Source organism: Polypterus senegalus, chromosome 8, assembly GCF_016835505.1.
Source record: "Polypterus senegalus isolate Bchr_013 chromosome 8, ASM1683550v1, whole genome shotgun sequence".
NCBI classification, from domain to species: Eukaryota; Metazoa; Chordata; class Cladistia; order Polypteriformes; family Polypteridae; genus Polypterus; species Polypterus senegalus.
This window is the reverse complement of record NC_053161.1, coordinates 168,529,644-168,557,439: the sequence shown is the minus strand read 5'-3', so window position 1 is coordinate 168,557,439 and position 27,796 is coordinate 168,529,644. Positions and strand designations below refer to the sequence as shown.

The window sequence follows — 27,796 nt, the reverse complement described above, 5'->3', positions numbered from 1 at the left end:
AATATATATACACACATCTGTATCAGCCTCGTCATGCTTGCGTGCGCTAAATATGCTATAAAATAGTGTGCATTCGGAAAGTAAGAAGCAGGACATAATACTTCTTGTCCATCCTGTCCATTGAAAGAAGCCAGCAAGAATTTTCAAAAATCCTTATGAGAAAATGAACTACAACTACATACAGAGCTACGGTGGTTCATATGTGGGGTCCTGAAAGTCCTGTATATCTTTCTGTGTCAACAGTCAGGGAAGACAAAATTCCCACGTGTGAGTGGGACAGCAGCGTTCAGAAGGATGGCAAGCTAAAAAAAAATTTACAACTTGAGAGGCAAAAAAACATCCCCAGACCACCCTTGGTGGATCCAGATAAAGTGGCGCTACCACTACTTCTTATGAAACTTGATTTAATGATGTAATCTGTCTAAATCCTAACCCAAGATTGAGCCTGTCTGATGGATTTGTGCCAAAAGACTCGGGTTTGTCTGAATCTAAACTGAAAGTGGACAATTTTTTCTAAGCCTGATTTTGGAAAACTGATTTCTAATGTGATTTTATTGGTGCAACGAATGACATGAAACAAGGTGCGTGTCTATCAGTCTAATTTTATTGTGTTCCTGAATGCAAATGAAAACAACAATTTACAATTAAGACCTTTGGATTAAATAACCAGAAAATCTAGAAACGCAGAATGAATTTCATGATGATGTTGATGATCTTAAAAATACTTAGTTATCCACATGTTAACACATAGAAATTACTTGGCACATTCTAATAAAAACATATCAAACTTACTTATGTAATTTCTACATTGACCAAAACATACAAACTGGGAAGTTACAGCTTGATGAATTAGGTTTGGGGTCAATTTAAAAGAGCTTGTCTGGAGTAAAAACCTGCAGCCTTACGGCGTCCCCAGGGCCGAGTCTGGGAAGCACCGAATCACTAAATTTGAAAGTGTCGCCCTCCTTTATCCTACTAACGGGTCACCTGTCACATAAGCCTGCAATCCGACACCTCCTGCCGGCTAAAGCCGACATTCACGAGGTTCTGGTAAACCAAACAGAACGAACGCGCGTACTTGTCAGCGGCAGGGCTGGCGTTGATATGACGTCATCAAATGGCGACAAATAAACGGAGGTACTATATACGAGCTTCCCGAACTTTGCGAGCAGTAAACTTGTGAGCTAACGGGACTGGAGCTTCTTGCTGCGGAGCGAGCCGATTGTAAAACGTATTACATAGAGGCTGAAAAGTAAGTGGGCCGTGTTCGGGGACGGATTTTATCTTTGGCGTCTGACAGTGCAACGACGTGCGCCTTGAACAAAAGGTCGGTCTTTACTAAGGACTCTCCTCGTGGCTTCTGTCTGTGGCTCACTTCATTTCACCTTACCGTGTTAAATTTCTGTTTATATCCCTTGTTAATCTTTATTCTTTATCATCTATTCGACTGCCGAATTGTTTGACTTCGCGATTTCATACAGAACAAGCGCATCGATCTCGGGGTGTCATTTTTTAATTTACGAGTTTAAACTCCCGGCAGTGACACGCAGTCTGGTCAATGATACACTCGCGAAAGCAGTACGGCGGTAGAGGCTTTGTGTTCCAAATATCCGTCAAATAAAAATCAGAAAGCACACAACCTCATTTTACTAAGATCAGAAAGAAGATTGTAACAAACCGAGTTCTGCGTGTTTACGTTCATCTGTTTAAACAGCAGTGCAACTCCGGCGAACACTGCAAGCTGTTTTACGATGACATGAATTCATTTTTGGGCAGAGATAATTTCGTTACCGGTATTTCACTTTAAAACAGGACGTCATTTTCCCATCGTGTTATGAGAGGTGTATGCGGATTATTCTAGTGGAATGATAGGAGTATTCGTGCGATCACGTTGTGTAAATAAGATAAGAGGCGTAATGAATTTTCATTAAATGTTTAATATAAACATTAATATAACTAATTCCAGGTGTTAAACAGTCGGAATTATTTATTTTTTCATGTAGTTAGTTAGTACGTACTCAGGATTAAAAAGAAAAACATAAGCATTTGGCCATAAATACTAATGAAAGTTAAAATTGATTAAAGTTGAAAGACCTTCTCCCCGTGTCTGCGTGGGTTTCCTCCCACAATCCAAAGACATGCAGGTTAGGTGGAATGGCGATTCTAAATTGGCCCTAATGTGTGTTTGTGTGTGTCCTGCGGTGGGTTGGCACCCTGCCCAGGATTGGTTCCTGCCTTGTGCCCTGTGTTGGCTGGGATTGGCTCCAGCAGACCCCCGTGACCCTGTGTTCGGATTCAGCGGGTTAGAAAATGGATGGATGGATGGATGGACCTTATCAAAGGAATAGAAATATATTCATATTATTATTTTTCTTTTGTTTGTAATGTAGACTTTTTTAGAGTAGTTGGGTAATTTTATAAATCATTGCATACAGAAAATATAAATGGAAAGCCTCCTCCTAAGTGCATAAACGTTTTATTATAATTAATTTTATTGTGCTTATCTGAGCTAAAGGAGGGGTTATCAAAATGTAACAGTATGTAGGACCTTTTAAAGAGAGATCTACCTACCGGTTTCTTTATCCACTTTTATAAAAACATCCCTCCAAAAAGAGTTGAGAAATTTTACAATGGGGGAAAAAAAGGGGTGGTCAGCAGATTCTGTAGCCCCTTTACAGACTGCACACGGATCGCTTACATCAATGAACTCATTCGCATGATGTTTTATTAATTGAGTATTAACTATGCAATGTTTTAAACAACAATTCTCTCTTTTTAGTTATTGTTAAAAGCATAGGTAAAGATCCATGTTGATTTGACCAGTGAAATGTCACAGAAGGATCAGTTTTATGAATTGATAAGCACCTTATTAACTTCTTATTACGTTTATTGTCCCATATGTTCACTCCATTTATACAGCAGATATTAAACTATCTAATGAAAAAGTGTATGCAGGGGTGTGATTGCTTAGATATCTGGGGTAAGGTCAAATACAATTTCATATTCTCTTACTGAAGAAAGATTTCCTATTTTCACAAATCTGAACAGTCAGTCACATGGTGATTCTAATCAATTAAATGGTGAACAAATAAAATGCTATTAATATGTAAGCAAACGTTTTATCTTCTTTATGGGTAAAATTTGCATTGTTACAGAGAGTGAGATAAAGCTTTGTGGAGATTAATTATGTTTATACATCCATCCATTTTCTAACCCGCTGAATCCAAACTCAGGGTCACGGGGGTCTGCCAACACAGTTTATACAGTAAAGGCCAATTCATCCAAACTTGTTTATGTAAGGCAGCCAATTTTATAGTTTGCTTTCTTAACAGAAGAAACAGCCTTCAAATTTGATAAAGTGAAAATGTATTTGCAATTCAAGTCATTCGAAGAATTTAACAAATGTCATCTGTCTAATTATAGCTGTGGTTTAGTGTGGAGAAGTCCAGGACATTAAGTCATTCATTTATTATCTTTATTTACACTGTAAAAAAGTCAGTAAATTTTAACGGTACCAATACTGTAAATGGTGAAGGTAAAAGACCTTTTCTGAAAAAAAGGAAAGTTACCGTATGTTCTACTGAAAATTACCTTTATATCTTAAACAATACATTTCATTATTTTTTACAGCCAAGTTCAGTAAAATCAATATTTTTTTACCTTCAAAATATGCTGAATACCGTTTATTGATGCATTACAGTTATACTGAAAAAAAATTGTTAATTTTACAGTGTAAAACTGTTAAATAACGAAGGTAAACAACCGTAAAATGTAAAACGGTAAATCACCGTTTCAGTAAAACCGGCTACGATATTTGCATAAGGACCATCCATCCATCCATTTTCTAACCCGGTGAATCCGAATAGGGTCACGGGGGTCTGCTGGAGCCAATCCCAGCCAACACAGGGCACAAGGCAGGAACCAATCCTGGGCAGGGTGCCAACCCACCGCAGGACACACACAAACACACACACACACCAAGCACACACTAGGGCCAATTTAGAATCACCAATCCACCTAACCTGCATGTCTTTGGATTGTGGGAGGAAACCCACGCAGACACGGGGAGAACATGCAAACTCCATGCAGGGAGGTCCCGGAAGCGAACCCGGGTCTCCTAACTGCTAGGCAGCAGCGCTACCACTGCGCCACCGTGCCGCCCTTTGCATAAGGACACGCCCCTTTTTACAATATTTATTTACACATACTTTTATAACTTTGACTCCTGTTGTTTCATATGCAATTAAAAAGAATCTTCTCTAACCTCACAGAAAAATTAATTATTAGCTTCTAATGACAAACAGACCTCTGCTGTTCTTCATAACCCCACCACTACACTGGGTGGGACTCTGACTTGAATAGACGGACCTCTGGTTAGCCAAGTAGTACGTCTCTTCTGTATTTTACTGATCATGTAGCTTGAAATAATAACATTTTTAATGTTTTGAATTTTATTGCCAAGATAAGACACCGTTTCTTTATCTGGTTTAGGACCAGCTCAACTAACATCGCCTTTTTTCAAGGTTTCGATTTCACATTTTTATGCTGATGAGATTTACTGTAGTTCTGACAAGTCTGAAAAATGGTTAATTAGTTTAAGACATTTAGAAACGTTGAAGTTGTTTTTCAAAACTAAAGTTGTATCAATAAGCTGTGCAGTTTTGATTTCACTAACCTTGAAAGAAGCTTTTGTTCAACCAAAATGTTAAGAGTTTGAACACATAAGAGAGGAGCAACAGAGATGTCCGGTTTCCTTGACCGATTCCTCTCTCAACATTAAATCTGCACAACATCCCATTGGCAAAGTGAACTGAACTATAGATTTTTTTTCTAGAGAAAGTGTTTTGATGATCTTGAGAAAAAAAAAGTACCTAAATATACAATGCAAGAATGAAAGAAAAAATGAAAGTATGACTTAATAGTGTCAAATGCTTTGTAAAAGTTAAGTCAAACGTTTAGTGGGGCATCATCTTACCATTATATGTATATGTGGCACTCCCTTAAGATTCTCTATTAATGTTGTTCAGGGCCGCTTAATGCCATCCAGTCAGTACTGGAGCACTAATTTTACAATAATGTTTTAAGTGGAATGGCTGGGCACCGGTTAACAGTTAACGGAGTTTCTTTGGCAGACGTCTCATTTTGTGTTTTGATATCTCGTCATGTTTCCCACGCTGTGTACTTTTCATTGCCAAATTGTTGTTATTTATTTACCAGTAAATTCAATACAAATATGTACATTTTTGACCATGTTAATAATCTGTTCTTCAGTTTTCACTACCTTCTACATCTTGTCTTTAAAATTTTACTTTTGGTTAAACGTATATTCTAAAATTTGCTACTTACTCCGAGAAAAGCCCGAGTGGAGTCACTGAGAACACCGTCGCGGTTGGACTGATCTGAAAATCTCAAACTCTCATTTCCATCATGTGTACAATCCATCAACCCAAAACTACCAATGCTCTTCTCATGATGTTCCCCATCACCTCCTCATAAATTAATAACTGAATATTCAGTAGGATGTCTTTTATTATTAATCTTGTACGTGAAAAGCAAGTTTAATCATACAAAGCTTTAAAGACCGTTGTTCCATTTCAACAAGTGCAGCTGAAATCCGTGAAGACTTCATATCCTAAAAACATCATTTGAAAGCTTATTGTTAAGTAACATCTAATTTTATGAATCTAGAGAGTGAAGCTGATCCGTAACTTATAATCGTACGTCTATTTCGGCTCCATTTGGGACCAGCCATTTGGTTACATGTCAGATTGGCCGTATGTCAGTCATAAAGTGTACACATCATTGCAAATTGAGGGTCCGTGGGTCTGGTTTGGGTCTCTTTTACACATGCACTAACTGTCAGTATGTAGTAGCACAATCCAGTCTTTGCACCTTGTGCACTTTTCAGATTCTTTGTAGAGACGGCAGTGTGGGCGAATACATCACAAAGCCATGTGGAGCCGTGATGATCAAAACAAACCTTTGTGGACGTGTGGAAAGAACACAGGGAGATTCTATGAACTGGTGGGGTACCAGCTAGGTCTCCCCTTTTAATTCTAGTAGCAAATAGATTTTAAGGCCTTGAGCCCTTATTTTGGTTTTTAACATAAATAGCTAATGATGGGCTGCTCCATACTGACGTATCCATAGTAGTGTTGTGCAGTGAACAAACTACCTAGTTCTTTTGTACTTGTCGTGGTTTCTGAATGAACATACCGGTTCATTGACATTAAAGAACAAATCTTTTCGAGGCATGCACAGTGTGTGCGAAGTTCTATATTGCATTCGGCGACAGTTAACTTCACTTAAATGGCTGCTGTCTTTGGTACTAGGGTGTTGTACCGTGTTAGCCATTATGAATGTAGAGAAAAACCAAGCAAAATGACACCTTTTATATTCTGTATTACATCTTGCCTGAAGAAGGGGCCTGAGTTGTCTCGAAAGCTTGCATATTATAATCTTTTTAGTTAGCCAATAAATGGTGTCTTTGGGAAATACAGTGGAACCTCAAGATACGAGTTTAATTCGTTCCAGCACTGAGCTTGTATAGCGAATTTCTCGTATCTAGAGCAAACTTCCCCATTGAAAATAATGGAAATCCAGTTAATCCGTTCCGCACCCCCAAAAATATCAACATAAAAATCAATTTTCCTAAGAAATAACACTGATAAATAATATATACAAGTGGAATCTCGGTTTGCAAGTAACTTGGTTTACGAGTGTTTTGCAAGACGAGCTAAATTTTTTAATTAATTTTGACTTGATAAAACGAGTGATGTCTTGTAATACAAGTAGTATGGATACACTATGTCTGCTGAGCGTCATGTGAGCATAACTGAGTTGATGGTTCTTCTCTCTCGTGCGCATCTCTTTCGCTGGCGCACTCGTCTCTTTCTCTCTCTCTCTCTCCTTATCTCTCGCTCGCGCACGCATCTCATTCTCTCTCTCTCTCTCTCTCTCTCTCTCTCTATCTCTCTCGCTCGCGCCCGCGTCTCTTTCTCTCTTTCTCCTAATCTCGCTCGCGTTTCTCTCTCTCTCCTCTTGAGGGCAATCGTCTCCTATTCTCTGTCTGCATGTCCGCGATATTTTTGGATACGCTTATACAGCGAAACAATGAAATCACAAGCGCACAAACACGTAGATCCTCACGCTACGGGAGAACAAGGAACACTGAGTGAGCTGACAGGCTTGGTTGAATCCCCGAGTCGAGGCGGATCGGGAAACGCGTCACGCATAACCACAGCCTGGCTCGTGGCTCGTTACGCGAGCCAGTGCTCGTATTTAGATCTGAATTTTTCGCTCATACTTTCCTCTTATCTTGAATTTCTCGTATACAGAGGTGATCGTATCTAGAGGTTCCACTGTAGTCCAAAAACAGTTATGATGACAACTAGCCAATGACTGACTTGGCACATGACACTAAGCACCTCCTATTGGTCGGTTCACTCTGACTGAATGACTATAACTGTATCAGTACACTGACTGATTGAATGAACCAGTATGTCCCTTACCCATCTGGAATACCATTGCAAGTTTGTTCATGAACTGCAGACATGGGACTTGCAGTATGGTACACTGAACTAGTTCACCTAAAGATTTGGTTCATGTGCTCATCTGCAGACAAGAGACTTGGATTACACTGAACTGCAGTTCAGGTCACTGATGATATATATGTATGTTAGACTGCATCAGAAAGGGGTATAAAAGAAGGAAACTGTGGGAGATTAATCCAGAACCGAAAATAAATTCATTTAGTCCTATTCTGTTCTTGCAGTTTTATCGTGATGTGTGCACTATTCTAAGGTTCTAGTTGCACAATTGTTTTTTTTTCTATTGTTGAAAACTTATTTTCAAAGTTTAATGAAGATTATATTATTTATTATTGTTGTGACGCCCAGGAGGACCGGAGGAGGGCTTGTGCCTCCTCCAGACCGCGAGGGAGGCGTCCGCCCTGGTTATGTTGGGGGCCTCGGGTGAAGGGCTTGGAAGCGCAGCCCTGTAAGGACCCGTGGCCACCGCCAGGCGGCGCCCCAGTGCCTGAATATCCCGGGAGCCCAGCACTTCCGCCACACCAGGAAGTGCTGGGGGGAAGACGACAGGGGAAACCTGGAGAGCTTCTGGGTGCGCAGCCGGCACTTCCGCCACACTGGGGTGTGGCTATGGACGAATGCCGGAAAGCAGCTGGAGCCCATCCGGGTTCCCATTTAAGGGGCCGCCTCCCTCCAGTCATCGGCAGAAGTCGGGAAGAAGAGGACAGAGCTGGAGGGAGGACTAGAGGCGGCCAGGAGAAAGGCACAGAGACTGTGAGGCCTGGACATTGGGGGAACGGTGCAAGAGGCATTGGGGAGTGCACGTGACAATACTTGTAAATATTATAAATAAACAGTGTGTGGTGGATCCAACGATGTCCGTCTGTGTGTGTCCGGGTTCAAGTTCACAGTGTGAATTACTTAATTTTGTTGCTTGCTTTTTATATTGTTTGTATTATTTGGTGGTTCAAGTTGTTACACGGTTATGATACTATTCTAGATTTTAAAGAAGAATATAGCTTGTTGTTGTTTTTGAAGTGAACAAATTGGTGATTCAAACAATTTTGGCGAACTGAATGATATGAATGAAATCGGTAAAACAAATCATTTTGCACATCACTAGTGGATACCGTGTAGAGTATACAAAGCACCGTTTCCAGGCTTGTATTAAACACACCCATCTTGTGATCCTGGGGCACACTAGCACCGTGACATCACTGGCATCTCCACAGTCATAAGCCGATTTGGTCAGCCAGTCCGCCGGTGTTCTGCGACTCGAAATGTATAAGCAGCGGCCCTTTCTTACCTGTGTGAGATTCCGACACTGATAGTGCAAAACAAGAAGAGAAGAAATTCTATTAATACACCTCAGGATTGGGCATATTAGGTTAAATTATACACAATTCAAGACAGGACAGCATCAGTCTAAAGTCTATAGATTACGTAATCAAGTAGAGACAGTAGAGTTTGTATTATTAGGGTGCGTGGTATATAAATTACAAATGAGTTTGACATTTTAATTCCCAAGGAATGGGAATGGCACTGACATTAGAACAATTATTAAAGTATTGGAGATGAATGTAAACTGATTCATATATCCATATTCTTATTTAAACACTATAAGGCGGTGTTTCCCAACCTCGGTCCTGTGGCCCCACTGTGGCTGCAGGTTTTTGTTCCAACCAGCTTCTGTTTTTAACTGGACTCCTGGGCTAATTAAGTGATGTGTTATTTCCCAAGTTCTGTGTTTTGAGAACAGTATTGAAATTAGAAAACTAAGTTTGGTAAATAAATAAATAAAGATGTACAAAGAAGTTATATGGGAATAATGTGTATTTTTTCTTTTTAACAGTATTTTCACCTCGATTTTCACTCTACTTTTCTATGTGTTCTGTTTAATTAATCCATTATTTACTAATTAGTGGGTCTGATGCTGAAGTAGTTGCAGCCTTTGATTATTGAGTGTTGTTTGCCAGCATGTCTGCTCAGCTCGTTTTTAATTGTCATTAATAAGATATGACAAAGGGGAAAAACTGCACAGAGAAAGGGCAAAATATAATGAAATCAACAAAAGAGAGTTAAACATTTAAATCTAGCAAACGCAGAAATATTTCTAAATGTCTTATAAGCATAAAAATCATGCTGCTGTACTTTTCTGAATGTATAATAAAAGAAAAATGCCAGCTAATTAAATGAGATCCGTGCTATCAGGTGTTGTCACTGATTAGGAATCTGGTTGGAACAAAAAACCTGCAGCCACAGTGAGCCCTCAGGACCGAGTTTGGGGAAACACTGAGCTAAGGTTATTTGATAGTGTGATGTTTTGCTGAAAAGTTTACAGTGGTGTGAAAAACTATTTGCCCCCTTCCTGATTTCTTATTCTTTTGCATGTTTGTCACACAAAATGTTTCTGATCATCAAACACATTTAACCATTAGTCAAATAAAACACAAGTAAACACAAAATGCAGTTTTTAAATTATGGTTTTTATTATTTAGGGAGAAAAAAAAATCCAAACCTACATGGCCCTGTGTGAAAAAGTAATTGCCCCCTGAACATAATAACTGGTTGGGCCACCCTTAGCAGCAATAACTGCAATCAAGCGTTTGTGATAACTTGCAATGAGTCTTTACAGCGCTCTGGAGGAATTTTGGCCCACTCATCTTTGCAGAATTGTTGTAATTCAGCTTTATTTGAGGGTTTTCTAGCATGAACCGCCTTTTTAAGGTCATCCCATAGCATCTCAATTGGATTCAGGTCAGGACTTTGACTAGGCCACTCCAAAGTCTTCATTTTGTTTTTCTTCAGCCATTCAGAGGTGGATTTGCTGGTGTGTTTTGGGTCATTGTCCTGTTGCAGCACCCAAGATCGCTTCAGCTTGAGTTGACGAACAGATGGCGGACATTCTCCTTCAGGATTTTTTGGTAGACAGTAGAATTCATGGTTCCATCTGTCACAGCAAGCCTTCCAGGTTCTGAAGCAGCAAAACAACCCCAGACCATCACACTACCACCACCATATTTTACTGTTGGTATGATGTTCTTTTTCTGAAATGCTGTGTTCCTTTTACGCCAGATGTAACGGGACATTTGCCTTCCAAAAGTTCAACTTTTGTCTCATCAGTCCACAAGGTATTTTCCCAAAAGTCTTGGCAATCATTGAGATGTTTCTTAGCAAAATTGAGACGAGCCCTGATGTTCTTTTTGCTTAACAGTGGTTTCGTCTTGGAAATCTGCCACGCAGGCCGTTTTGCCCAGTCTCTTTCTTATGGTGGAGTCGTGAACACTGACCTTAATTGAGGCAAGTCAGGCCTGCAGTTCTTTAGACGTTGTCCTGGGGTCTTTTGTGACCTCTCGGATGAGTCGTCTCTGCGCTCTTGGGGTAATTTTGGTCGGCCGGCCGGCCACTCCTGGGAAGGTTCACCACTGTTCCATGTTTTTGCCATTTGTGGATAATGGCTCTCACTGTGGTTCGCTGGAGTCCCAAAGCTTTAGAAATGGCTTTATAACCTTTACCAGACTGATAGATCTCAATTACTTCTGTTCTCATTTGTTCCTGAATTTCTTTGGATCTTGGCATGATGTCTAGCTTTTGAGGTGCTTTTGGTCTACTTCTCTGTGTCAGGCAGCTCCTGTTTAAGTGATTTCTTGATTGAAACAGGTGTGGCAGTAATCAGGCCTGGGGGTGGCTACGGAAATTGAACTCAGGTGTGATACACCACAGTTAGGTTATTTTTTAACAAGGGGGCAATTACTTTTTCACACAGGGCCATGTAGGTTTGGATTTTTTTTCTCCCTAAATAATAAAAACCATAATTTAAAAACTGCATTTTGTGTTTACTTGTGTTATATTTGACTAATGGTTAAATGTGTTTGATGATCAGAAACATTTTGTGTGACAAACATGTAAAAGAATAAGAAATCAGGAAAGGGGCAAATAGTTTTTCACACCACTGTATATAATAAGAATTTCAACACAGACAGACAAGCAAAGGTAACTGCTTGGGGTTTGGACATACCGTTCTATGGATGTGTAAGTTCTCATTCGGTCTGCTCAGAGTTACTGCACACAGCTTAAGTGAGGGGTGAGCAGCGTGTCCTCCAGCCCACCACCGAACTTTGCTCAAGTGAAAAACCCCTGTGGTTGCCCACATCTTTCCTTTTCAATCATTAGTGTGTGTCTCCCCAGTTCATTTCATTGTTTTTGAGTCCATCTTCTACTGCACATCATCCTGACACACTGTCTCATCCCCATACTCTGCATTTTCATTACGTACCGTGTATTCCTACAAACGCTTTGATTTCTGCCTTCCTTTCTTCCCTCAGTCCGCGGTGTCCTGTTAAAAAGACGATTGAGGAGTTGGTGACCAGCAGGCTCTTGAAAGAGCATTCAGGAGTCAGTCCGGTTTCACACGTCTGATCAGCAAAAGAGAGAAAAAAATGAACTGAGCAAATCTTGAGTCCGCGACCGTGGCGGACAGAATACAAAATGAGAACGAATACAAATGTAAAGACTGGGAGATGAGCGTAGTTCCTCACAGTTTTTTCTCTATTAACTTTCCTGTAGACATTAATAACTGGCAAAGGTTGGCCATCAGCATTATTATTTGTGTGTATACACTGGATTCAGAAATTATTCAGAACCCTTTAAGTTTCTGCACACTTTTTATTGTGTTGTAGATTTCATTTTAAATTAATAAATTTACCAGCTTTGCCCATCAATCTACACTCAGTAACCCGTAATGACAAAATAAAAACCTGTTTTTAGGAAGTTTTCTAAAGTTAACGAAAACTGAAACCTCTCATTCATATACGTTTTCACACCCCTTACTTCTTTACTTTGCAGAACCCCCCTTGGTAAGAATCCCAGCTTCGAGTATCCATAAGTAAGTCTCTATAAGCTACACACCTGGACTTGGACAGTTTGCTGCCTTCTTCCTGGCAAGTCTTTTCAGGCTGTGTTAGAATGTATGGGAAGCGTCTGTAAATCTGTCATCTTCAGGTTTCTCCACAGTTGATCTATGAGGTTTAAATGTGGTCACTCAAGGACAATCAAAAATGTGGCCCAAAGTCAGCCAAGTATTGTCCTGGCTGTGTGCTTTGGGTAATTATCATACTGAAAGGTAAGCCATCACCTCGGACTGAGGCTGTGTATATTCTGAAATAGGTTTTCCTCAAGGTCCTCTCAGTATTTGGCTGCATTAATCATTCAATTTGTAACACTTTATCTGTCCCTGCTTCTGAGGAACACCCCATAGCATGATGCTGCCACCACCCTGCTTCACTGAAGGGATGATACTAGGTCGATGATGAACAGTTTCTGTTTTTTTTCCAGACAGAGTACTTGGAGTTCTGGCTAAAGATTTCAAATTTTGTCTCATTTGACCAGAGAATCTTTTACCTCATACTCTCACAGTCCTTTAAATGTCAGTTGGCAAACTCCAAGTGGTATGTTATATGCCTTTTACTCAAGAGTGACTTCCATCTAGCCACTCGTTGCTGGAGTGCTACCAAGATGGTTATCCTTCTAACAAATTATACTATCTTATGAAGCTCAGTTACAGGAGCCATTAAATTCTAGGTCACATTCATGGTCACGGCCTATCTTGGCCAGTTACTATGTTTGGCTGGACTGCACATTCTCGGAGGAATTCTGGTGGTGCCAAACTTCTTCCATTATACAACTATTGAGGTCAATGTGTTCTTGGAAACATCCAAAGCACTAGAAATGATTTTATCCCCTTGCCTTGTTCTGCACCCCACCACATCTTGAAGTGCAGTGTGAATTGTGGGACCTTATATACACAGGTACACATGGGCCTTTCTAAACGATGTCCAATCAAGTCAGTTTGTCACAGTTGGACCTCAATCACGTTCTCGACACATCTCAAGGAGAGAGAAAGCAAACAGGATGCACCGGAGTACAATCTGAAGTGCCAAAACAAAGCTGCTGAATACTTATACTGTAGAAATAAAATATTTTAGTTTTTGATTAATGAATTTGCAAATCTGAAAATTTTATTTTCACGGTGTCATTATGGATTATTGAGTATAGACTGATGGTCAAAAATGTCATGTCAAATGTATCCATTTAATAATAAACTTGCAACACAATAAAGTGGGCAGAAAGGGAAAGGCCCTGAATACTTTATGAAGCCACTGTACATTTTATACAAACTGTTTAATCCAATTTAAACAACACACATTAATGCCTGTTAATGCGTATTAAAGAAGTTATTAACAATTTGAGGTTGGTTGTACTGCCTCACAGCTCCAGTAGTGTGAATTTGAACCTCAGTCTGTTTACATCTCCAGTGCAGTTTTCATGTGTGCCCTGTTGATTATTATTTTTTCCCCTCCCATATTCTAAAGATGCACTCACATGAGGTAGTGGTGGATTGGTACTAAATTTTTGATTTTGGTATCAATACCAGGTTTCAGACAGCAGTGCTTGTATCAAATCAATCTCAAAGCAAATAAGGGTCATCCCTGTGTACCACCGGACACTCTTAGCTGATCACTTGGCCTCTCTCTCCTTGTCAAGATCCTCTTTGATTTACTAGAATATTCATGAGGGTTAGTAATTGGTTGTTACTTGTCTGGCTCCTCCTCTTACGGTTAACTACAGCAGATTGGTCCCTCTGTCACACAAATCTCCAAACAGAGGAGCTCTAAGGGTGACTGAGACATACAAGATCCCCACCCCGCCGAGGTCACAATACTGGGAGGAGTTGGGATTTAGTACTGTGGTATGTATGAAATTATTCAGGGTGTTGTGTGTTTATGTGTGTTTATTTGTAACAATTAAGTGGCATACATGTTATATCAAACTTACTCTTCTGAAGTTTTACCCAAAAGAATTAAAATCTAATTTAAAAAAGTAGATTATGCAAATCCAGTGGCCAGCAATAGACTGAATAGGTAGAACTTTGTCCTAAGAGAGAAATTTGGCTTTTTACAGAAGCTCTTAAAAATAAATAAAATGGGTAGATAAATAGAATGCCTTTTATTGTCACTATACACATCTACAATTTAATTAAAAGCAGCTCCTTCAATGCAGAAAAAAAGTTCTGTATAGGGCTTGTATGGTTGTTTTTTTTAGCCTTAGCATAACGCCAGATCTGCGGCCCCACTTCTGCTTTCTTTCCCTCCTCCGTCTGTGTCGTCTCCTAGACCCGACAACAATCCACCGAGAGCCCGCTGGTCTCGCTATGTTGTCTGGGATGTTGTGCGTGTGATGAAAAACACTCGAAACAGATGTCTGGCTCTGGACACCGAAGTCTATAAGGTTCTGACGGGTGTAGCGGATGTTCGCCGAACCGATCGTGCACAAACAAGGAAAAAAAAATGCACTGAAAAGGAGAGCCCTGAGCTGCTGCGACCATGCGCGCCGCCATGCTCCTAGCTTAATCTAGCCTACTTCTGATAGGCTAGGCACTTTTTATAACTTTTTGGTTAGCACATTAGAAAAATTATTGGTGTTTTGGTGAATTATGCACATTATACAACCCTTTTTTATTATGAAAAGGTTAAGCAAGTGTTGCAGTGGGAGGTTCGGAACGCATTATGGGTTAGCCTTCGTGAACGAATTAAGTTCGTAAGTCAAGGGTCCACTGTATTGTGTATTTAAGTTAATCAAATTTATAACGAGTCTCCGGAAATCCACCCGCCGATGTACCGTATTTGCGTATATAGTTTCAACATAAAGGTTTCATTTTACCAAACCTCTCCGCTATCACTTCCTGGTTTCCATCAAAAATGCCAGCAGTCTCAAATTCTCGCCGATAAACATGATAAATATACCTGAAGAGACACTTTTAAGGAAATTTAGAAAATTTTGCTTGGAGAAGGGGGTTGGCTTAAATACCAGTCATCGGCAAATACATGTAATTTAGTAGGTAGAGAAGGGGGTCGGCTAATATACCGAGTCGGCTTGTATTCCGGGATCTACGGTAAATAAATATGCACAATGCACACACGCTTTGGTCTGAACACACACCAGAATGACTATGAAGCAAGAAAATTAGAGAGAGAAAAGTTCTCACTTGGCTGTCACAGTCAGAGTGAGGCATTAACAGTCATATTGCTGCAAGCCCCCTTAGTGCTTCTTGACACACTTATGCTCGATAATCTGTTGGCTGAAAGTACTCTATTTTAGTTTGTCAGAGTGAAGATGTGCAGCCTTTTTCATAATGGCACTCAGTTTTGTTTTAATTCTCTCCTTAGCAATGAACTCCATGTGGACCAGGATGCATCCCATAACTGAGCCTACGCTTTTAATTAGCCTGTTCATTCAATCGCCCTCTCTGCTAGCCCAGTACAGGGGCAGTGTAGAAAATCACACTGGCCATCAGAGAGTTATGGAAGATGTGAAGGATGTCACTTCACACATTGAAGGAATGGAGACTCCTGAGGGAAAAGAGCCTGCTCTGGCCCTTTCTTATATAGTTACTAAACTTTTTCCCTTCAATGCTACCCACATCCATCTGTATTATGGCGATGCTGTTAAGTTCGGTCAATCAGTTATTTACTAATGCAGAAGGGATGATCACAGTTTAACGGAACAATGCACTTTAAACCCCTTGTTCTCACTAAAAGTTTTAATTAAATTTAATAATACAATCCAAAAGTTGTTATTGACTCAATGGATAACAGAGAGGACTTGCAGCTTTTAATAAATTGATTATTTCAGTTACCCAGGAAGGTTTGTCAGACATACTGTCAGAAATAGAAGCTACGCACCACCAATTTCACTTATCAGCCAAAGCTAGCAAAGCCCTTATTTCACTTGCTTGTCTTTTCCTGTTGCAGCCTGCACATTTCACCTCTGAAATAGTTCCTGTTTCATCACTCCCTCCTTGACGTTTCTGTTTCTTAACTTTTGTCCTGTGCTGCCCCTACTTGCATAAATATTCATCGGTATAACTGATAACACAGTTCTGGCACCCCAACAGCACTGTATGTTTAGTTCAAGTAATGAATACTGCTGACCCACAGCCGTGAAAGATGGTCTTCTTGTTTCAACCATTTGGACCTTCACTCCACTCCCAAAACTGTTTCACATGTCTTAATTTAAAATGAAGAGCAATGAGTTACTGTCCGCATGCAATGAACTGTCTAACTTTAGGAAGCCTTAATAGATAGGGTCTGGTAAAATGACATTCATGTGTCTTTAGATCAAAATGATGCAATTTTAATGAGTCTGATTCTTGCTCTTTTTACAGAGAAAAAGAAAAAGCTGCTGCTTACTGTAACATCTCAATGGATGTGAAACAGGAGACCTGTGATATGGACAAGAATATCGTAGATATTAAGGAGGAGGACTGTGAGTGGGAATCCATCTACCCTAAACAGGAAAGTCCGAGCATTAAGCAGGAGAACCGTGAACTGCAGTCAGTGGGCATTAAAGATGAAGGCGAAAAGAAGTCAGTCAGTATTGAGACACATAACCATACAAATCTGAAGAGTATTGAGGAGGATGACTTTCATGACGGGTGTCAGGATGGAGTGGTGACCAGGTTAGGCTCTTCTCAAAGCAGACCCTGTTCATCTCCAGAGCCTTCTATCAATGTGAAGTCTGAATCATTAGAGTCTGACACAAAGAGGACTGAGGAGACTACATCTGTTAGAAGTCGGGAAAATCAGCCACCAGCTACAAAGAAGTCTGGGAAAAGTAAGTGTAAAATAAAAATGTAAAAGTTTTAGGTTTGGGGTTTATGGAACTGAAAGGTTGGGTCTTGAGGTTATTATAAGAAATGTAGAAATGGAGTGAAAATACTGCATTTTACTGTTTGTTTTAATGTAAGTTTGAGATTTCATCTATTGTAGTGTAAGGTTTAGCAATTTGCTATTCTTTACCAAAGACATGTTTAGGACTTTTGCATAAAGAGTGATATACAAAGTGCAACTGCAAAAAAAAAAAAAAAAAGATGTGATACCTTTGGGCAAGCTAAGTAAGTAAAAGATGACCTGATTTCCAAAAGGCATAAAGTTGAAGATGGCAAATTTCTTTAACATTTTAAGCTAGATTACCTTTTTTATTTCCATTATTTACCACTTCAAAATAACAAAAAAGGTAAATGTGTATGAAAGAAAAGTGTGGGCACCTGCATTGTCAGTTCTTAGTAACACCCCATTTGGCACATATCACAGCCTGTAAACACTTTTTGTGGCCAGCTAAGAGTCTTTAAATTCTTATTTGGGGGATTTTTGCCCATTCGTCCTTTTAAAACGCTGCTAGTTCTGTGAGATTCTTGGGCCGTCTTCCATACGTTGCTCTTTTGAGGTCTATCCACAGATTTTCATTGATATTTATGTCAGCGGACTGTGTGAGCCATGCCAGAACCTTAAGCTTGGGCCTCTTCAGGTTGTCCATTGTGAAATTTGAAGTGCAGTTCTGATTGTAATCCTGTTGTAGATGCCATACTTTTTGTGGTTGTAGCTTTTTAGATGATGTGATATTTGCTTCTAGAATTTTCTGGTATTTAATTGAATCTATTCTTCCCTCTATCAGTGAAAATTTCCCCATTCTTCTGGCTGCAACACAAGCCTGAAACATGACCAATATACTGCCTTGCTTAACAGTCAGAGACATGTTCTTGTCATGGAATTATGTGCCCTTCGCACATTGTGGCCAAAAAGTTCTTTTTTGACTTCCATCAATCCATAGGACTTGTTTCAAAAATACATCAGGCTTGTTTAGATTATTATCTGCAAATTTCGGATGCTAAATTTCGTAGTGAGGACACAGAAAAGGTTTTCTTTGATTGATCTGTATGGTGGTGTTGCTGCACAGTAGAAGAATATACCACCACTCCAGAGTCGGAGTACAAAATACCTCCAAGCTTTAGCAAACAGGAGTTTCAATTTGCCTTTCTAGCAATCCTATGAGGAGTTCTCTTATGAAAATTTTTCTTGGTCTTCCAGACCTCAACTTGACCAGCACTGTTGCTGTTAACTGCCATTTCTAAAAAGTATTATGAACTGAGGAAATGGCTACTAGATAGCATTTTCCTGCTTTGGGGGCACCACTTATTATTTCCCAGAGTGCTAGGCAGCTGCTCAGAGGAGCCCATGGCTGCTGATTGTTAGGACGGTTTTAGGAGACAGAGAATTTATACAGCTTTGACATTTGCAGCACCTGGCCACTCCTAATGATGACTGTGAACAAGACAAAGCCCTAAGGAAGTAATTAAAGTCTGAGATCTTGGGTTGGGGAAGTTATCTGAGACCTCCAATCACTTGGGGTGCCCAAACATTTGCTGGGTACTCCTTCCTTTTTTCACTCTACAAAGCAAAACTAATACACAAATCTTACTTAAAATGCAAAAAAAAAGAATGTTTCATCTTTAACTTTATTGCTTTTGGAGATCTACGTATTCATCTTCTATTGACTTAACTTTTCACAGTAAGATGTGTTTTGATCAGGGAGGTCCCTAGATTTTTACATGCGACTGTTTGACATGTCACGAAAGTGTACATCTTGGGTAATGCTGAAAAGGATCATCTGCTCGGCAGACTATATCATGCATCCAAGTTAGAAATTAAATGATGGAACCCTGAACTTTCCACTATAGAAAATGGTTGGTTATCTAAAATGATAAATTCCAGTTATTTTTTTTTTTTTTAAAGGAATACTCTTCGATTGTTTCCTGTCCTGATCATATTCCTAATTCTTTTTAAATAGTGCCATTACTGATGACTGAGACAGTTTTTGTTTCTTTACGGTTTCTTTCTTTCATTGCATTGTTGAAAGTCGGTGAGCTCAGCTGATTGAGTCTCATCAAATTAGTCACGCCAAATGTCTTGGCTTTAAAGCCACCACAACCAACAATTAACCTTTTTCTTTTTAAACTTTACATATAGCATTCCTGTCACTTTAAGACATTTTAATATACTTCAAAAACCGCTGTTATTTACTTCTCCAGTTTACACTTTGTGCGCTCTGTCGGTAATGTGAATATTCGCCTTCAGGTTAACACATCCTGTGTGACCAAATCAGCAGACCAATCAGTCAACTGCTAGCCGACTTTAATAATAACAAGCAAAAACTGGCCTATTTTGATTCAAGGCCGATTTATTTACACACTGCTACTGTTCAGTTCAGTTGTATTTCTTTTTTGATAACGCTCTTCATGGAGTGCAGGCTCGGAGTGCTTGACATTTTTAGCTATGATACCATAACAGAGATAATAGATGAACACACGCATTAGAGCAAAGAGACAGTAAAACCTAGCATCTTTTAGTTTATTTAACACATAAATCGTGACAGTACATACCCATTAACATTGTAATGGTGAGTATAAATGTTACCATTGTGTCACAAAGGTGACCAGTTGTGGAGTCCCCTGACACTCCCATTTAAAGCAGAATCACCAACAGCTGGGTTTTCTCATCTTCTAATTTTTCTCAAAGATCACAGCACCTTCTGTAGGCCTCTGCACTGAGGCGTCTCTCATCCATCGCTCTTTTTTGCTTTGGTGATTTAAAGAAGCCATTTTGATGTTTGTTTTGGTGTCAACTGGTTTTGTTTAATTGTGGATAAATGTCAGGACACATTCTGATTATTAAAGGGTGCATTTTTCATGCTTGGCATGTTATTCAGTTTTATATACTACCTTCATAATTTTTGAGATAAAGCACAAAAAAATTAATTTATCCCTTTCCACAGTTTCAAATTACAAATCAAGCAATTCAGATGTGATTAAAGTGCACATTATAGGCTTCCATTTAAAGGGATTTCCATATGTTTTGGTCATACAGTGTAGAAATGACAGCACTTTTTCTACATTGTCCCCATAATGTTTGAGCCAATTGGCATCACAGGTGTTTGTGGTTCCTCAGCTGTGTTTCATTGCTTTAGTCATGCAGGCTTAAGATACCTGGGCTTACTTCTCCTTATAGACTACTTTTGGAGTGTGTAGTTGCTATTTGGTCAACATGAGGACAAGAGATGTGCCAATGAAAGTCAAAGAAGCCATTACGAGGCCAAAAAACAATAATAAAATCATTAGAGACATCATTGAACCTTAGGATTATCTAATTCAACTGTCTGGAATATCAAGAAGAAGAAAGGATGCACAGGTGAGCTCAGTAATCACAAAGAGACTGTTAGGCCAAGTAAGACCACCACTGCTGATGACAGAAGTTGCTGCTGATTGCATTTTGTTTTTGACTTGCACACACTGATGTTCATGATATTGCATGCATCTCTGTAGCATCTTAAATATACCATCTCATACAGGTGGCATGATGCTTAGGGTGACTGCGAGATTCCTCACCAGTTAGGCAGTTCACACTGAAAAGTAGCTATCGCCAAACAACCCCGTGTGATGAACTCTGTAATGAAGGCTCCAGTTCTGCACACAGTTCGAAGAGGATGACCTTAGAAAGTCTAAACCAGCTTATGACTCAGTCATCATCATGTGCCAAAAAATCATTGTGATCCCTGAAAATTCACACCTTGTGTTGTAATGGCTGACCCCTTACCCAGCCGGCAGCCACACTACCAGGACCCGTGGCCTGGATAATTTGCTGAGGAGAACCTACTTATACCAAGCCGTACCTCTGACAAATAATATCTGCAAACCAATATCACCCAAAATCGACGGTTATACGTCAGCAGACAAAATCAGACATGTAAAACAAATGCAGTAATACATTAAATAAGACACAATGACAAATACAATACTACAAATCCCCGATGTAATCTATACTAATAAAAGGCAAAGCCCTCACTGACTGACTGATTGACTCATCACTAATTCTCCACCCGTGTAGGTGGAAGGCTGAAATTTGACGGGCTCATTCCTTACAGCTTACTTACAAAAGTTGGGCAGGTTTCATTTTGAAATTCTACTCGTAACGGTCATAACTGGAACCTACTTTCGTCCATATACTGTATACGGCCATAGCCTGCAGCTCAGTCGCCGTGTGAGGCGGAGTTGCGTCTCGCATCATCACGCCCCACGTGATTGAGTGCCTGCCCGTATAAGGTAAATATTCGCGGGTGAAGGACTGTGCTTAGCATATTCATAAGTGCAGCTACTGTGGAAACCCTCTGATGCTGAACAAGCATTTGTACACATCAATAGGAAAGTAAGGTGTAAAGCTTAAGTTTAAATTACGTTCATAGACCCGCTGCTGCTATATATTCGCAGGCAAATCCACAACTTAATACCGGGAATGCCTATTAAACATCTTAGATTCATGAGTACCGATTTGGGTAGTGATCACTTTGATGAATGAAACCTGTTAAAAAAACACATTACACAATTGAGAAGACCGCAAAACAATATGAAGCGAGTGACGCATACAAGCATATTCATAAGTGCAGCTGCTGTGGAAACAAAGCACAGTGTAAACCGTAAGTTTAAATTAAGTTCATAGACACGCTACCGCTGGCGTTTGTCATGCCTACGACGAATACGATATTCGCGAGATACAAGTTTACTGAGAGGACGCAGGGTATAAATGAGACTTTTCATCAGTTCATTCAGTTAAAAATGTTGGTGAAGATTTCAAGACCACGAAAAAACTGATGTTTGTCACGCTCCTCGACCCCCAGAAGTTTCGGGAATACAAGAAAAATTTCCCGCATGCAGCCTTCTCCAGTTTAACACAGAGCCACGGAGCTGTCTCAGCTAAAAACAGAACTGACTGTAATGTATGCCATGGATGATTTTGCAGGAAAATCTCCCACTGATCTCCTTGACTTCCTTCATCTGAAAACTCTGAATGAGAGCATGGGGCAGCTGTACACATTGGTATGTTTGGCATTGACCATTCCCATGTCCACTGCTTCTGTCAAGCGGACATTTTCAGCCCTAAAGCGAATTAAAACTTATGCCAGAAATACGACTGGGCAAGTTCAGCTTTCAGTATTAGCTTCGATGGCGATAGAAAGGGACTTTTTGATGGAACTAAAGCGCACGGATAATCTGTACGATAGAGTAATTGAACTGTTTTTGAGGAAAGAGAGGAGGATGGATTTTGTTTACAAATAGTCCGAATTTTTGGTGAGTAAAATGTTGCGATTTTCCTAAATAATATTGCAAGTTTGAGTTGTTTTTCATGTTTTTTATGTGTGTCGCGGCTGTAGCTGCAGTAGAAAGGAACTTGTTCACCCCAGGTTTGTCTATTCAATAAAGGCATTTATTGTGGCTACAGGACTTATCTATCTGCGATGCACTGGCTCTTAATGCTGTATTTCTGCATATTAAGATGGTTTTTATAACCATAAATTATTTTTTGAGGGGTGGGTTGATTCAGACGGAGCACTACTGAACGCCTAGGTGTGAAATGCACGGTCCGCCACGGGACCAGATGATACATAAGTTTGATTAAAATTAAAACCCGAAAATAAACGAAACTGTAGAGAGGTTCAGATTATACTTCTCCCAGTGCGTCTCTCTAAACCCTCCGTGCGGGAACATTATCATAAGGCTTAACACTCTTATTGTTACTCATTCTACGTGCACCTAACCGTCCTTATTACGGAGTCTTCCTTGCATTACTGCTGGCTGCTTCTTACCATTCACTTTCCTAACTCTTTATTTAAATAGTTTTCCTTCTCACTTTTCTGCCCCTTCGCTGTCTTCTCCCTTTTCGTTCAAAATACGCACTTCCTTGCCTTCAGTTAGCTTCCCTTACGTCACACCATGGTATGTTTAGCACAAATTAATACCGGAAATGCCTGTTAAACATCTTACATTCACGAGTAGTGATTTGCATAGTGAACACTTCGATGAATGAAACCTGTTATCTTTACAACGGTTGACAAACACGGAATGTAACTTCAAAACAACATGTCCTCCAAATACGAACTTAATTGAAAGAAATAATGATAATCAAATCCTTGACGCAACACTCATAACAGTGACAAAACAATTACATTGACAATCGGGTTATGTTATTTTTAAAATGTTTTCTTTTATTTTTCATAACTTCTTTAACACACTACTTCTCTGCTAAGAAGTGCGGGTATTTTGCTAGTATACTGTATAATAAATATACTCTCCTATCTCTCTCTCTATCTCTCTCTCTCTATCTCTCTCTCTCTCTCTATCTCTATCTCTATCTCTATCCCTCCACCATACCAGCAAAGTGAAAACACCACATATACAATAACGAAACCTCCCTTGCATACGTATAACAAACACACAATACAAATAATGGCAATGGATGATTACTGAAATGTTAATGAACTTGGAATGAGACCGGGTAGATAAATGTCCAAAATACTGATGGCTGTTCAAAATGATTGTGTTTGATTCTCCCGAATAAAAACGGAACAATCTCACCGTGCTTCCTCGGCGATGGTGGAAAAAAATTTCCATTCCTGGGGTTTCTGGCGATTTGAATGCGTTGTAGTGATTCCAGCTGAATAAGAAGCAAAATGGGGAAAAAGGCGCAATGTAAATAAAGGTGAAAATGATGAGTGGTGGTTTGTTAGGTGAATTTCCTTTCTCTCCTCTCCCCCTCTTTTTTAAATGCAACATGTCCCAGATTTATTTGCTGGGTAAAAAGGTGATTTCCGTTCTGGGGCTGCGGTCTCTCTCCATAATCCGTCCCCTCAGCACTTATGGGGAGAACATTCACTGACGTACACGTAACCGACAGTAAACAGGACGATGGAAACAACACGCACTCCGCACACACATAAAATATACTATTACTATGTAGCCCCGCTACGTTGTAGCCTGTCAAACATCAGAGTGCAAAATGTGTGATGAAATGAGATTTTCTGTTTAGTTTGTTTTTCCACCAGGAGTTGCTAAAATGTTGTTATAATAAGTTTGTTATAATATTAAGATTTATGTTACTGTCTCTGGTCAGACCCTTTTAAATGTTTTTTTCCGTGTAACATGCAGAGCTGAGCCAGATTTAGCACAGAGTGTCAGCATTCAGAATTTCTGGGTCAAGCAAAGCATAAGACAGACTGGAGAAAACTGAGTGTTATTTGAACCTACTGTCTGATGTCAGCACAACATTGTTTGACCTACTGGGGGTCTGCACATGTAGAAAGCAGTATAAAAGAACTCTGGAGAATTGCCAACTTTGAATTGGTCCCAAATCCTCCTACGCTGTGACGATGAAAGCAATTTCTACACGCCGGGTTCCCCGCATTCTCGGACTGAAATCTGCCTGTTTCTCCCATCTGTACTGCAGTGTAAGCCGATATTAAACAAAGCTAAATGTATTCTTTCTTTTCTGTGAGTTTGTCGCCACCTATCGCTTAAGAGCGGGATATTGCAGTTATTATTTATAATTATTTAAATACAGGTTCATTAAAACGCCACAATATAAAAGAACATATTTCCAAGGAGCTAACACCTCCCATCGGAAACATTCTGGCACTGCGAGCAGGATTGTGGCTATGTTAATAACCCATATATTTATGATGTATAATATATTTAAAACATATGCTTCGGATAATGTCGGCATAGGAGGTCTCGGTCAGGTCCGTATACCAGGGTGGTCGTGCGCACAGTCTTGGACACCCGTGGCTGATTTATTTAATTCTTATACTGCCCCAATAGCGTGGCCTGATCTAGAAGGAGAAATTAATCCTTCAAATATCCAAAAGGCGGTTTTGGCACTCAAGCTAGGATGCAGGGGGAAAAAGGAACAGCAAGCCGCCGGAGAATTCGGATGGCTTTTATTAACCGCAATGCGCAAGCTAGACCATAAAGTTCAAAGTATGGTCATAGAGTGTGGGGAACTTAAATAAGAAATTGAAAATCTACAAGAAAAGCAAGTTATTACACGCGAATGTATGGAAAATGCTACGTCTCGGGCGAATGAGTGGGAGACTAAATGTACTACTCTAGCCGTGCGGTTAGTGCATGCGAAGTGACGTAAACAAGGGAAAACAAATGTCAACACCAAAAACATCTGCATAGGACTTATGAATGCTCAAAACTTACTGTAACATTAAGCCAATTTCCATGGCAAGTTCTGATATATTAAATCCTGGCTTTTGCGTAAGAAATGGCTTTCACACGTTTCCAAACAAAAGGAAGATTATATTCTTGTGGACCTGAAATTTAGTTATAATAGAGAATGTAAAATGAATAAATCAAGTGTCTTTCCATGTACAACTAAAGTTTTATAATTGCTTATGCTTATCAAAGGTTGTCCCTAATTTCAACCAGCATGTATTTAATGTGAGTTAATGTTATTAATAATAAGGCGGTGGATTGAAAATTAGATTTTTTTTTTTTCTTTTAAACTTTATACAGGAAACGAACATCACTGCTGTTTGGAATGTGGCAAAGAATTCTCTGGAAAGAGTGCTCTTCAGAGACACACAAGATTTCACACCGGAGAGAAGCCATATTGCTGTAATGAATGTGGCAGATGTTTCTCTTACAGGAGCAGTTTTAAAACCCACATAAGAATTCACACTGGAGAAAAGCCGTACTGCTGTGTGCATTGTGGGAAAAAATTCTATGCTGCAACTTCTTTGCAGATACATACAAGAATTCACACTGGAGAGAAGCCATTTCACTGTAATGAATGTGGTAAACAGTTTTCACAAAACGGCAGTCTTCAGACCCACAAAAGAATTCACACAGGAGAGAAGCCATATTGCTGTAATGATTGTGGTAAACAGTTTTCAGAAAAATGCCATCTTCAGATTCACAAAAGAGTTCACACAGGAGAGAAGCCATATTGCTGTAATGAATGTGGTAAACAGTTTTCACATAAAAGCCACCTTCAAAATCACAAAAGAATTCACACTGGAGAGAAGCCATATTGCTGTAATGATTGTGGCAAACAGTTTTCAGAAAGAGGAAGTCTTAAGAGTCACAGAAGAGTTCACACTGGAGAGAAGCCATATTGCTGTAATGAATGTGGAAAACAGTTTTCACAACTAAACAGTCTGAAGTACCACACTAGAGTTCACGCCAGAATAAAACCAGTAACCGTTCAAAAATCAGTCTAGAAAAACCAGCCTCCTTAAGGACTTAAGAGTGAGGTTCACTCCTGTTCTGAAAAACAAGGAAACCAAACTACTGTTGAGAAATTAATCCCTGAGAGAAACCCTATTGCTGTTTGGAATGTGGGAAACTATTCTGTCAGAGGATTTCTCTTCAGTAACATAGAGATCGCACCAGAGAGAAGTACAACAGAACTGTCCCGACTAAAGAGTGAGGTTCACTCCTGCCTGGACAGTAAGAACATGTAACCGACTGGAATCCTTCCTACTTCATGTTGTGTCGGAAACAAGTCAACATGGAGGAGAAATAGAAGTTTGTTTCCTTTTCCCTTCACAGAAACAAATAAAAAAAAAAAAAATACAAAGAACTTCTCTCCAAAGCTAAATAATTAATCAAGTCAATTACAAATAATTACAAATGCAAAGTAGTAGTACAAAATAAATAAAACTAAAATCCAGAATGTACACATGGCCAATGTTGTACACCATGCTGAATTATGTTTAAATGATGTGGCAGCATGCTAATAGGATTAATGCTATTTTTTGTTGGTGGTGTTAATAAAAAAATAAATCTGCATATAAGAACTAAAAAAAAAAAATTATTAGATGCTTGAGCATTTTCAAATAATATACATGTCAAATACTCCCCGAGGAGTACGTTAGAAGAGAAAGAAGTCAAAACACACTGGCCTAAGAACCTAAGTCTTTGTGGACCTTAAAATGTTGGGCCTAGTTGGATAAGATCTATATTTGGGGGCTATACCCTTTGTCTTGGCATACCACCCTGAAGAATTTAAATGTTCTGAAGTGCCTCCATTTAATTTAATTTTAAATTGTTACTTACTGAACTATTATTAAAACTAAAGGCGACGTTTCTTTTCCCATCCAAATAAGCATTCTTTCAGAGAGCTTTTATAAGGTAGTTAGCACTTGTAACCTGTCAAAGACATGGTTTAGAAAGAATTTCAAAAGGATTTGATATGTTAGGACTGATAGGCACTGACTGTTTGTCACCATGAGGAGGTCACTTCATCTGCCTGTGCTAACACTGGAAAAACAAAAGAAATACATGCAGTTGTGTCTCAAATGTTGTAAGTCCCCTTGGCGTCAGTCAAATAATTAATAAGAATTGTCAGAAACTTTAGTAAAGTCACACCCTTGACCAGAAGGGGTTTCCTTTTCCCAAGAGACTTGGCACTCTCATGCTGTCTTGGGTTACCTACAGTGTGCTTGTTTATTGTTGTAAATTGTTTGTTATTTTAAATAAATTTCAAAATACTCAAATTCACCAGTCTGTCATCTCCAGTTATCTGTCCGTGACTCCT

At 39.5% G+C, this 27,796-nt stretch overlaps 2 protein-coding genes across 2 annotated transcripts in view; one reads left to right on the top strand and one right to left on the bottom strand.

Moving 5' to 3' along the window:
- LOC120534479 (zinc finger protein 585A-like) overlaps positions 1-27,796 on the bottom strand; it is a 349,597-nt gene that overhangs the window by 164,336 nt on the left and 157,465 nt on the right. The gene's annotated exons all lie outside the window — the stretch shown is intronic.
- LOC120534481 (gastrula zinc finger protein XlCGF8.2DB-like) lies at positions 1,124-27,759 on the top strand. Its single transcript, XM_039762074.1, has 3 exons — positions 1,124-1,252; positions 16,753-17,201; positions 25,771-27,759. The coding sequence occupies exons 2-3, from the start codon at positions 16,790-16,792 to the stop codon at positions 26,475-26,477; spliced, it is 1,119 nt and encodes a 372-aa protein (XP_039618008.1). The 5' UTR covers positions 1,124-1,252; positions 16,753-16,789; the 3' UTR covers positions 26,478-27,759.

Coding starts and splice junctions, on each gene's coding strand:
- LOC120534481 (XM_039762074.1), top strand. CDS start 16,790: ATGGATGTGAAACAGGAGACCTGTGATATGGACAAGAATATCGTAGAT. Junction 17,202..25,770: donor TACAAAGAAGTCTGGGAAAA/GTAAGTGTAAAA, acceptor AACTTTATACAG/GAAACGAACATCACTGCTGT.